This window comes from Pseudopipra pipra, chromosome 16, assembly GCF_036250125.1.
Source record: "Pseudopipra pipra isolate bDixPip1 chromosome 16, bDixPip1.hap1, whole genome shotgun sequence".
NCBI classification, from domain to species: domain Eukaryota; kingdom Metazoa; phylum Chordata; class Aves; order Passeriformes; family Pipridae; genus Pseudopipra; species Pseudopipra pipra.
Genome location: NC_087564.1, coordinates 8,586,739 through 8,598,772, shown reverse-complemented (window position 1 = coordinate 8,598,772; position 12,034 = coordinate 8,586,739). Strand labels below are relative to the sequence as shown.

Sequence of the window (12,034 nt, the reverse complement as noted above, 5' to 3'; positions counted from 1 at the left end):
TGTAGTGCCTTGCTCTGGGTAAAAAACAAACAAACCAAACGAAGGAAAAAAACAAACAAACAAAAACCCAAACCACAACATCAACAAAAAAACCCCCAAAACCAAAACAAGAAAAGAACAACACAAAATGGGTCATTAATGTATTACACCCGTCTGCCCTGCAGCCCTGGGACCCTCTCCCAGTGCCTCCTCAGGTGCCCGGTGCCGGCCGCCGCCGCTCCCCGATGTCAGCACAGCCCTCGCCCTCCCGCCGCCCCTGCCCGCTCTCTGCCGGCCTTGCCCGCAGGCAGAAGGTCCCATTTGTCACTCCCTCGAGGTGACGGGCTGCCCAGAGTCCCCTCCGCCAGCATCCCGAGGGACGCAGCCGGCGCGGCGCCGCGGGATGGGGACACTGCATATCAACCCGGGATGCGGCTGCAGGGGCGAGGAGGGGAAATGTCCTTGCTCGCCTGCAGCTCCGGAGGGTGACAATGGCTCTCTGGGAGCAGCGTGTACCCCGAGCCGGGCTGGGAGCAGCGCCCTGGGCACGGGTCCGGGTCCGAGTCCCCGTCTGGGATGCACTGAGCGCGGGCGGGCTCAGCCGGGGGCGGGCTGGGGGCGCGCCCCGGGCGCGGGTCCCGTCTGGGATGCGCTGAGCGGGGCCGGGCTCAGCCGGGGGCGGGCTGCGGAGGAGCCGCTGCTCGGGGGAGGGGGCGGCGCGGCCCCTATATCCGCCCCGGCCGGCGGCCGCCCCCATAGCCCGCGGGGCTCGGGCCGAGCGCGACCCCAGCGCCCGGCAGCGGAGCCCGGGCGGCCCGGCCATGGGCTGCGGGCGGGCGCTGTGCGCCCTGCTGGCCGCCGCCCTGCTGGCCGCCCACGCCTTCCCCCAGACCAACATCAAAATCAGTCAAGGTGAGTGAGTGCCCGGCGGCGGCTGCGGCGCGGGGTGAAGGTGATTTAATGGGCGCTGGCTGCGGCAGGGAAGGAGCGCGTGTGCCTCCCGCGGGGCCGGCAGCTGGCTCTCCCCTGCTCTGCCTGCTCCAGAAATCCCTGACTTTCTTGGAAATCAACTTTCTTCTTTGCCATGGGGACGTGAGAAGGGCAGCCCTGGTCCCTCTCCTCGGGATGCTGAAAGTCTCTCTGGGCTGGCTTTGTTTCTGTGTGTCACTGTCTGCTCTTCACCAACACCATGAGGTGGCTCGGGGCCGTGGCCCTGCTGTGGGTCCTGCGGGGACTGCAGGAATCACTGCACAAGGCACACGTGTGAGGGGTGCAGGGCTGTGGCCACCAGGGCTCCCCGTTAATTTTTTCACACTTACTGTGTGTGAAAAGTGTCCACAAGGATGGGATTCCTCCTTATCTTCCTTTTTCCCCTCAGAGCTCTTGGTGATGGTGACTCCTCTATGTCACTTAAGTTTCTTCCAAACTTTTACATGGGGTTGGTGCAAGTGAGAGTTGCTGCTCCAAGTTTGTTCACACCATGTTAGGTTTATTGGGAATTTGAGCAGAAAGGGGCTCCTTAAGTGCTGTTCAGTGAGATCGTGAGAAAAAGGATCGATACAAGCCCAACTTTCCTGCCAGACAACTAATCTGTGGGAGCTTTGCCAAAACTAATTAAGAAGGAAAAAAACTCTGCGAGATAACTCCTATCTGTCAGTGCCAGCTGCAGGAGTGCTGCTCCCGGTGTTGGCTGTATCCTTATAACTCCAAACATACCTGGCAGAAGATTTGAAGCTGTAAAACCAGCTTGGTTTCATTAGAGGATTTTGAAAAGCAAAGCCCTTGGTGTGAAAGGATGTCCCTTCCAATGTGCTTCAACTGCTGTTAAATATTTTACTTGGAGATTTGTAATATGCACCTTAAAAAACATTTCAGAGTGTGGAAATATTGCCTAAATGAGCTTCACATCCATCAGTGGATATTATTCCCTCCAGCTCCATATAACCCCCAGACACACGAGACCAAAATCCCTCCCTTGATCTGCTTGCTTCGATCGTGGACACTCAGTGTGAGACTCTTTCATCTGATAATGAAAGACAAATATTGCAAGTAACATGAAGGTGGCATTGTTTGTCAGTGCTTCTAAATCCATGGGTGCCCTGAGGCATGCTAACATCACACAACAGCACTGTCTTAGCCCCTGACACAGGCTCCAGCCCACAACCTCCCCTTTTTAATACCTGTTCTTTGGGTCTACTCAGTAATGAGGACATAGTGGATGTGTCAAGACTGTGGTGGGGTGGAGGTCTGGCTCAGCTGGCACTTTGAACCCCCCAGCCTAGCCACAGACAGGTTCTCCTGAAGCCATCCTGGAGGGGTCCTGGGGGTCCCCTGTCCCAACCCTGTTGTCTTACCCATGCCCTATAACTGCCCACTGCTCTGGCAGTGCCAAGCCAGGGTAAAGCCATGCTGCTGGCCCTCCCCACGGCCTGAGCTGATAAGAGGTGGCTTGGTGTTGGGAAGGACCAGGATGCTCATCCTGAGCCCCAGCTCTGCCAGCTGGGGCCACTCCCCATCCCTTGCTCTCAGCATCCCAGCCCTTGGATATTATTGCTCTGGGGGCAGCTCTGCCCTGGGAAGGGTCCAGCCAACCTGACAGGGATCTCCCCAGCTCTTCTCCCTTGGCATTAGCTCCAGACAAACCTCTTGGACATCCTCCAAAACAGCTGCTTGCCAAGAGCTGAAGAGGTTCACTTGCTTTTTCAGGTCAGATGGCAGCATTAGCCTGTGGATGTGCCAAGGGGGGATGTCTCAAGACCATGCCTTTCAGTGAGGTGTCTCCTAACACCCCTAAACTTTTTGGTGAGCTGTCAGCTGTTGATGAAATGGAGCTCTTTGATGCTCTGCAGCAAAAAGAGCATCTGCTGTCAGCACTGACCTAACCTGATCTGCTGTCTAAACCCCTTTGATGGAGCCATGGCCCCCCAGGAATCTTCCTTGCATGGGCATCTCTGTGGATCTGTGGAGGTGAGGCAGCATTGCTCCTTGGGATGAAGCTGATCAGGAGCAAACCTGCTCTTCACCAGCTGAGTGTTTGGGAGCCACACAGCTGGTTGGGGTTTTTTTTGTTTTGTTTTGGTTTGGTTTTTCCAGTAGCATCCTGGAATGAAAAAAAAACTCCTGTGAAACTGGCTAGGACTTTTTCAGTTAATTTTTTCTAATTGGAAAGAGGCCAGTTGGGGAAGTGAAACTTCTTGGCAGAGCAGTGCCAGCTTCTGCAAGATTTTGATAAGTGATGTTCCTCGTGGTTCTACAGTGGATCTCAGCTAGTAAATAAATAAAAAGGCTCCAGTCTTGTTGGCACTGACACAAATCCAGAGATTTTTCTGGTCCAAAAACACTTGTTTTCCAGCTTTTCTTAGTAACAGCTGCCTGATCTGAATCTTATCCTTAGCCAAGTCTGGACATCTATTTTGCTGGTGCTGCCTTAAAACATGGTCCTGCCCTTAAAACTGTTGCGCTGTAGATAAGCAAAGGGAGAAAGGATTCTTGCCATCATTTTTCACCAGGAATTTGGAGACAAATGGATGAACTGACCTGGGGTCAACAGGAACCCCTGTCCTGCAGGCACTGGCTGTGCTGCTCCTGCCCTGTGCAGAGGAGCTGATGGTGCTGGGGTGATGTTTTGCTGCTGTGCTTAAAAGTGAGGATTTGGTCCAAATATCCCAAAAATGCTAGCCTTGTCCTCTTCTAGATCAAAATAGCACCCACAGCATCTGGCTTGGATTTTGAGGGTTTCCTATAGAGTCATGAGTAGGCTCCTATACTCACAACCATACATCAGATTTCTTATGGCCTTTCTGCTAAAAATAGCCCTCGAAGACCCCAAATAAAGCAGCTCCCCTAATTGTTCCTGCCTGTAAAACTGGGAGCAGTAGTTCTCCTCCAAAGAGACAGCCAAAGCCTCTGATCCTGACCTAACAGAAGAGATGCTAATTAAAAGCTGACCTCCCATATTTTCCTTTTTGGTATATTTAACCTTAAATTCCTTCAGGCACCTCTGGTTCACTGAAGCTCGTCAAATTAATGCTACCTAATGGGAAGCAGTATGGAATAACAAAGAAGGACTGTCTCAGTTTCTGACTCGGTTTCAGCTGCTCTGAACAAACTGGAGGGTGATTTTGCCTGGCAGTCGGGGTGCTGATGGACCCGTCTTTGAGCCAGGACACTGGGACGCCCACTGCAATTAGCACTCAGGAGTGAAGGCTCCGTTTGCTGGGGATGCTGCTGGGATAAGCCCTGTGAATTTTGCCACCACGCTGCTAGGGGTGAGGAGTTTGTCGAGGTGCTATAATAAAATCCCAGTTGCTGGTGGTGCCTGTCTGGTGCAGACCTCTCGCTGCCCTCCACAAGAAGGAACAGCAACCTCGAGTCTCCGTGAGCCAGGACCAGATCCCAGCCCTGCCCTGAATGGGGGTACATGTCTCACCCGTGACCTGGTGGTGAAGCTGAAGCCTCATCCTGTAGGTTTGACCCTCTGCCCCTGCTCTGCTTTGTGTTTGGTGGAGATTGGGAACCTTGGCCAGCATCATGAGGGAAGGAGTGCTTGACTCCCGGGGAATCACATCAGCTCTCAGAGTTTCTGGTCCTGCTCCATTGCTACAATAAAATAATTTGCATTTCCTAGGGCTGTTCTAAGGCTTTTCCCAATGCAAGTATGACCAGGTGTGAACCAGAGAGCTGAACCCTGCATAGCCACTGAACTGGCTACAATTTGGCCACCCTCCCCTAAAGCTATGCTGCTCTTCCAGGCCAGCATGCCTTATCCTTTTTCCTCCATAGCCCATAATTAGTGCTGAGGAGGATGGGAGAGCCCTTTGAGCGCCTCGAGGGTTTGTTGTTGTGGGGTGCAGAGCTGCCTCCAGCCTCAGCTCCTCCGGAGGGATGGCTGGAGGACCTGAGGCAGATTGATACGGTGACAGCCCCACAGAGCCTGGCAGTTGACTTGGCCTTGTTCAGGAGGAAAAAAAGGCTCATTGCATTTGTGGTTTGTCACCTGGGAGTGAGCTGTGACAGCAGGGCCCCCGGGGGCTGGCTGTTTGTAGAACACTCAGAGATCCCCCTGTTGAAAGAGCTGATGAAATATGAAATTATCACCCAGAGCTGCCAGCACTGGCACAGGGAAGGATTTGGCTCCATGAACACTCACACAGCTGCTTTGGATTCACCTTGCCTCTCCTTTTGCCTGTGCTGTTGCTTCACTTGCTGTGGCCACATCCCTCGTTGCCGCTGGCAGGGTTTTGTTCTCCCCACCCTTGGGAAAAGCCATTCCCCACAGCCTCTCAGTACTGGAGGCCCTGTAGCACCACCCTGACCTTTTCCAGGCTTGAGCCTGTTACCTGCTTGGATAGTTTGATGGCATCTGATGTCTGCTCTCAACCCCTGCACACCCACCCTGCCCACTGCCCCGCTCGCTCCAGCAGCAGCTCTGACCCCAGACCAGGACTCCATGGGGATGTGGGAACTGGCTGGGGGGAGCTGGCAATGCCCCAAGGCTCAAAAACCAGCAGCTAAGAGAGTTAAGCCTCTGTGCCCCAAGATTTGGGGGTTCCACCTGTGTTCATGCTGGGGGGGGTGTGGTGTGTGCTGCATCCTCCCCATCCGTGACAGGGAGCAGGCACGGAGGAGATCAGAGCAACATGTTAACGCCACTGCCGTGTTTACACAGCGGCAACTGTGAAGGCTCCAGAAAGACATCCTGCCCCCACAATGGCCTCTTTTGGGGCAACTTCCCCACTGTGCTGAAAAGTGTCAAGGGACGATGAGCAGCTCCGTGGCCCCAGCTCTTATCTCGTGGTGGGAGGCAGATAGGCTGGCACCGCTCCCGGCGGCACGCGCGCCTCGCCCAGCTATTTATGGGGCTGAAATCCAACATGTGCGTACGTGCATGGCTGCATCCAGGGACAGGGATGGTGAGGGGGTTTCCTTGGAGGGAGGAAGTGCAGGCTGTCCTTGCAGGAGGGCAGAACACGGCCATAACCCCGCAGCCCTGGCTGTCAGCTCCCATCCCAGCACTGTGGCTCTGGTGGTGCCTGATAGAGATGAGAGGAGCCCTTATCTTGGTTTCCCCAGTAGCAAATGTTAGTGCCTTTATTTTAAGCACCCTCTTTGAAAATGATGTCAAGCTGGCTTGGAATATCCCTCCTGGTTTAGGCAGATGCTAAAACTGAGAAGCCCACAACTTGTGGAAAATGTGGTTTTGCTTTTGTAAACTTTTGTACAGTGCCCGCAGTGGTTGGTTTTTCCATGTGTGTTTTTGGTGGTTACTTGCCTGCATGAGGTGGGGGAGCAGGGCTGGGCACTGCTGCCTCCACTGCCTGCTCAGCTGCCTGGCAATGCTGCCTCACCACCACCAGCTGTCTTCTGCTCTGCCCCCAGCCATGCCAGAGCCTGTCCACGCCTACTCCTGCCCGCTCTTCTGGACGGAGTACGAAGGTCACTGCTACCGGTACTTCCCCATCAACAAAACCTGGGCTGAAGCCGACCTCTATTGTGCTGAGTTCTCCATTGGCATCAGATCAGCCAAGCTGGCCTCCATCCACAGGTGAGGGGTGCAGAAACATGTCATCACAGCATGGGGAGGAAGGAAAATGGGAACAAAGTCCCATTCCCACAGCACAATCTCTCTGTCAGCTGTAGCCTCGTGTTCCAGCCTAAGCATCCTTCTGCAGCAGCGACCTGGTCAAGTCTGATGCACTGGGCACACAAAGGTGATATAGAAAATGTCTGTTCCTGGACTGGCAGGAGAACTGACATAGTATTCCCTAAATTTCCACAAACCGTGTTTTTTACTCTTTAAAAAGGGATGGAAGTGCAATATGATTACACAGGCTTTTTCTCTCATTCCCTCTCTGTGAGCTCTCACCAACTCCTCTTGCCTAGACCCAGGAAAGTACTAATTAGAAGAGAGGGACCCATTTGGCCATGGGTCCAGTGGTAGGGGGAATGCTTAGGGGCGCTCCTGACCATTTGCTGACATACCCCCTCGATGGCTCCGTGTTGCTCTGTTTTGCCAGCTGGGAAGAAAACGTGTTTGTGTACGACCTGGTGAACAGCCGCGTGCCCGGCATCCCCACCGACATCTGGACGGGACTCAACGACCTGCGTGAGGTGAGAGCTCTGAAATTGTGTGGGAAATGGCTTTGAAAAATTCACCTCTCTGTGTTTTCCCCCTGTAGAGCCACTTGGTTTTCTCTTTTGCCCCTTAGAACCCCATTAACCAGGTGGTGGCATAGGATCTGTTGTGCAGTGCATGGAGAAAGTTGTCATTTCTTCCCTTCCAGTCTGCTTTTAAAAGTGCTACTAACATGAATATAAATAATTAATAATTATTCATATTTTATTACTGGATTAATAGAAAGAGTATTGTACTGCTTGTTCGAGAAGAGCAAATAAACTGAAAAGGTCTCCAGTGTCAAAAATCACCAAGTTCCATTGCTCTCTTGTGATACTCTGTGACTTTTCAAAGCTGACATGTTGGAAATATATAGTCTAATATGTTAGAAAGAAAAATCGAGACCATCAGGAGAACAGTCCCGTGTCAGCAAATTTTTCATAGATACTGAGAAAGGAATGGAAAAGAAAGAGGAAAAGGAACACAGAATTGGGTGGGGGTGTTAAAAAAGAAATTATGGATTTAATTTCTGGGCTTCCTCTGGTGAGAACACTGTGAATTCTGGGGCTGTCCTTGGAAGTTTTCAGTTATAAAACCCAAATAAGGTGTTTGGCCTCTGCTGAGTAGTGACAGTCTCTCCCCATGTCCCTGGGCTGTGTGGCACTGGGGATGGAGATGGGGTCTCCAAGGGAGTGGGCCCCTCACCCTCTGCAGTCGTGGGTCTGTGGTGGCAGCCTTTCTCCACCCATCCCATGCCAGGAGGGTCACTTCGAGTGGACAGACGGCTCCTCCTACGACTACCACTACTGGGATGGCAGTCAGCCTGACGACGGGATCCACTCCATCCCGGAGGAGGAGGACTGTGTGCAGATCTGGTACAGACACAGCAGTGGTGAGTGCTGCACTGGGTACTGAGGGCACCTTCAGCGTTGTTTGCATGTCAGTAAATTCAATGCACCGCAGCTCCTGCTTTTCTGAAGAGTTTGGAGGCAGGCAGAGGATTTCATTTCAATTTTTTAGTCTTATTTTCTTTCTTCGTTACAGAGAAGGGGTATATCTTCCCTTTTCACCGTGAACATACACACACACACACAGACATACTCGTTTTCCCACTGCTCACAGCCCATCTCCCTCTCCCATAGCAGCAGCAGGGCAGGAACATCAGCTGCCTTGAAGAATTACCAAATTTAGCCAAAGGTCAAATTTTCCCATTTCCTGTCCCACATGGGAGGCTCATGGAAACACCCATTGGTTTGCCACCTTTTCTCTCCCACGCTCAGGCCAGGGAGTCTTGCTGAAGTGGGACAAGACCCTGCCTGTGCAAAAATTCCACTTCACATCTTCACTGCCAGTGAGACCAGTCAGTTGTGTCCAGACCCCCAGACATACATAAATGCCCTGTCCACGGGCAGCCTCCTGATATATTTTGGGGGTGCAGGACTGTGTTTGCAGCTACTCCTTCACTACCATGTCCAAGCTGGGGCCCAGGATCCCCTACAGATGGGGAGGGGAATGCTGGGAGGGGGCATGGCTGGGAGTGGTGCAAATGGGAGCACACCCAGGGAAAGCCTCCCATAATGGCAGGAGGTCCTGGTCCCAAGGGTGGTATGTAGTTACTTCCTTGTGCCTTTTTTCAGCTAATGTCTGGGTTTTTTTGGGGGGTAGCACTGCGCTCCTGGAATGACAATGCCTGTGGCAGAGCCTTCCCCTTCGTCTGCAAGATCCCCTCGCTGGCCCTGGACTGAGGCTGCTGGTGCTGCCCGTGCTCCCCCTCATTTTGGGTCACCTCTCCAGCCATGCCAGGGAAGAGAAGTCAGGACATGGCATGGATTGTGAGAGCCATGGGACTGCCTGGCATCCCCAGACAGTCCCTGGCTGTAAAATCCCTCCTGGGAGTGCCCTGGGGGTGAACCCGGCACTCGACAGCGATGGGAGCTACGTTCAACAGCAAAGGAGCCCCCCAAGCCTAAGTCTGGTTTTGGGTTTCAGATTAACTATCACAGCGTATTAGAGGAAGCCCATGATTTTACCAGTACATCAAACTGTTAGCACCAAAAAATAGCCATGTGTAGGAAGTGTTTTTGCCTGTTGATCTGTGAAGGAAAAGTGTTATTTTCTGTTAAGTTATGCAAAATGCCTCTTGTCCACAGTATTTTTCTCTCTGCTAAAATAAACAGCAAACAGCAGGTGGAGGCTCCTCTGTCTTTCTGGGACTCGAGTGGTAGTGACTCCCCAGGGTTTGTGTGAAAAAACCTGTTTTTTCCCCAATCTGCTCTGTATTACAGAGGTGTGGGGAGGGGGAGTGGGTGCATGGAAAAGTTTATTTCATTGACCCTGACTGGTTTTTGGGGTCCCTGGGGCAGCCTGTATGCTCACCCTGCCCTTTGCCTGGCCCTCAGTGAACACAGGGTCACCGTGGAGGGGGTGTGAGGCTAGTCACTGCCCCACACCTCTGCAGCATTCCTGCCTGCAGCAGGTGAGCAGGGTTTGGCCCTGGCTACTTAGGGATGACTGGATCAGCTGGAGGGCATATGAGGGGCTGACACACAGCAGCTGGGGGTCAGCCCACCTTCACAGCCCTGTCCCGGGTGGGGAGAGCTTGTAGCGTTTGGTGCAACCCTGATTCCCATGAAATAAATGATGCTCTTTCCCTCAGTCCTTGCTGATGTCCTCCTGTGCTGCAGGAGGCACCACAGAGGTACTTCTGTCTTCCAGGTAAATCATTTTTGGGGAGGTGTGTGTGGCTGTGGCAGCTGCAGTGTGCCTTGTTTGAACTGCTCAGTGGGGAGGTGGGACCCTCCTCCTTGTAAGTGGGTGAATTTGCAGGGCTTGAATGCAAGTGGGGCCAAGGTGATGCCAGGGTCCAAGGGAAAGGCAGTGCTATGGAGGTAAAAACATGCTTCTCCTTCAGGGGACACAGCTCCAAGGGCACTACTGGACCCAGTCAAATGCAATAAGTCCAGTGCTCCCCAGGGAGCTCTGGGGTGTGAACTCTGATCCCACACAGCCCTATAGAATCCAGGTGGCTTTGCAAGTAGCCCTGTGCAGAGGGGGCTGCAGAGGGGCCCCTTGCCTTTTCCTGGGAGCCATGTGTCCATTTGGTTCCTGCTGTGGCAAAGCCCCAGGGTCTCAGAGCACCAAAGCAGCTGGGACAGCCCTGGACTGCCCCATCTCAGCCACTGCCTGCAAAGATGGGTAAAAGCATCCCCATAAAATTGTCTGGTCCCCCTTTATGTCACCATCTCAGAAATACAACATTTCAAAACTCAGACTTTCCAGAGTGGTCACACTGAATACCATAAGGTAAGTGGCTGGGGCTCCACTGGGAGCTTGGAAGTTCCTCAGATGGCAGCTCAGCTTTTGGCTGAAATATATTTCTACTTGGAGAGAAACTGGAAAACTTGGTGGGGACAATGGTGGTGTTGTAAGTGGAATGTATGTGCTGGAGCAAGTTTCTAAAATAATGAAGCGCTGTCATCCCTGATTATGTATTTTTAGAAATATATTAAAATGCTTATATAAATATATATACAAATGGATAATACATATAAATGAAACTATTACTTTTATTAGATTATATATATATTATATACACAGCTTATCCATATATTTACATGGAAAGTAAACAATTTGTGTAGCTTTCAGTTTTAGATTTCAACACTGGATGTGCTTTCTAGAAGGTTTTGTTTCGTTTGAAAACAATAAATTATGTATGGATGATAACAGCATGTAAAGAAACCAGCTGGTTAAAAAAAAAAAAAGCTCTTGGATCCAACAAGCTAAAGGAAGTTGATGTGTAGAACCTTGTCTGTGGCAGAAAAGGGTCTGAGGAACCAAACGTGGTGGGGGACATGTCTGATGAACTGCTGGTTCCGAGTGCCAGTGCTGAGGTGTCATCCCATCTCCGTGTGGGAGATCAGTCACAGCACAGGGAGTGGGGACAGCAGACCCCCAGAGTCCCTTTGGGCTGGCTGTGCCCAGAGCCCATCACTCTATGGGGAGGGTTGGGTGGGAGCCACACTGAGAGCTGCTGCACGGTGCCAAACTCTGCTCTGGGCTCCAGCCTGCCTCTCCCCAGTTTCTTTTCCCTGTTCCTCCTGTGTCCCCTGCTCAGAGGAGCTGGGAGTTCACCATGGCTGGGGATAGGTATGCCTCGAGCCAAACAACTGTCTTTTTTCCCTGCAAGTGGTATGAGATGTTTCAAAAGAAAGGTTAAAACCTTCCCTTGGGAAAGTGTTTGAAGACCTGGGCCCTACTGTGGCTAAAAATATTGCTAATGGGGAGCTCTATGAAAGCTGTCACCTCCAATTAATATCTTCATTTCCAGGTAAAAAGAACTGAACATGCTTGACCTGAAAGTCAGGACCAAAGTTAATAGGGGCTTTGTTTTGCAACCCCCCTGTCTTTCTCCTCAGGCTCCAGGGTCCTTTCTTAAAAATCAACCATCTCTCCTTGCCAGTGTCTTCTGTTTCATAGTAATCAAATAAAATTCAGAAAACAACAGGAGTTTTCACCTCCTTAATTAACTTCTAGTGGATCTGGCGAGGTCAGGGCTTGATGGAAGCTGGGATGTGCCCTTTCCCTCGACACAGACGGTCCCAGAATTTGGGTGGTTGGGAGGCACTCCAGCTCTCCAGGCAGAACTTTTTATTTTTCCATGCTCCTTGTCCCACAACCCCTCACTCCCTTGTTAGCTTGAATTTCTCTCTTCTGACTTGCTATATGGTGCAGGCAGTGGGAAGCTGGCAGCAGCAGGACTTTCCCACAACTCTCCTGCACATCACTTGCAAGTGGTTGATTTCTGGGGGTCCTTTTATGACACTGATTTTTTTAGGAGCTGAACATCTTCTTTTGTAGTGCATGAAACTTCGGTAAGTGTGGACAGTGTGTGATGCAGCCTGGTAGTGAACCAAAATAGTCTCTTTGTGACAAGTGCCTTTA

The 12,034-nt window shown here is 51.9% G+C and overlaps 1 protein-coding gene across 1 annotated transcript; it reads left to right on the top strand.

The window, feature by feature from the left end:
- The first annotated feature begins 707 nt into the window (after positions 1-707).
- On the top strand, positions 708-8,949 carry CLEC19A (C-type lectin domain containing 19A). The gene is made up of 5 exons (XM_064672916.1): positions 708-891; positions 6,358-6,523; positions 6,996-7,089; positions 7,853-7,985; positions 8,759-8,949. Exons 1-5 carry the CDS (start codon positions 801-803, stop codon positions 8,836-8,838), a joined length of 564 nt encoding a protein of 187 aa, XP_064528986.1. The 5' UTR covers positions 708-800; the 3' UTR covers positions 8,839-8,949.
- The last annotated feature ends 3,085 nt before the right edge of the window (positions 8,950-12,034 follow it).

Coding starts and splice junctions, on each gene's coding strand:
- CLEC19A (XM_064672916.1), top strand. CDS start 801: ATGGGCTGCGGGCGGGCGCTGTGCGCCCTGCTGGCCGCCGCCCTGCTG. Junction 6,524..6,995: donor AAGCTGGCCTCCATCCACAG/GTGAGGGGTGCA, acceptor CTGTTTTGCCAG/CTGGGAAGAAAACGTGTTTG. Junction 7,986..8,758: donor CTGGTACAGACACAGCAGTG/GTGAGTGCTGCA, acceptor TTTGGGGGGTAG/CACTGCGCTCCTGGAATGAC.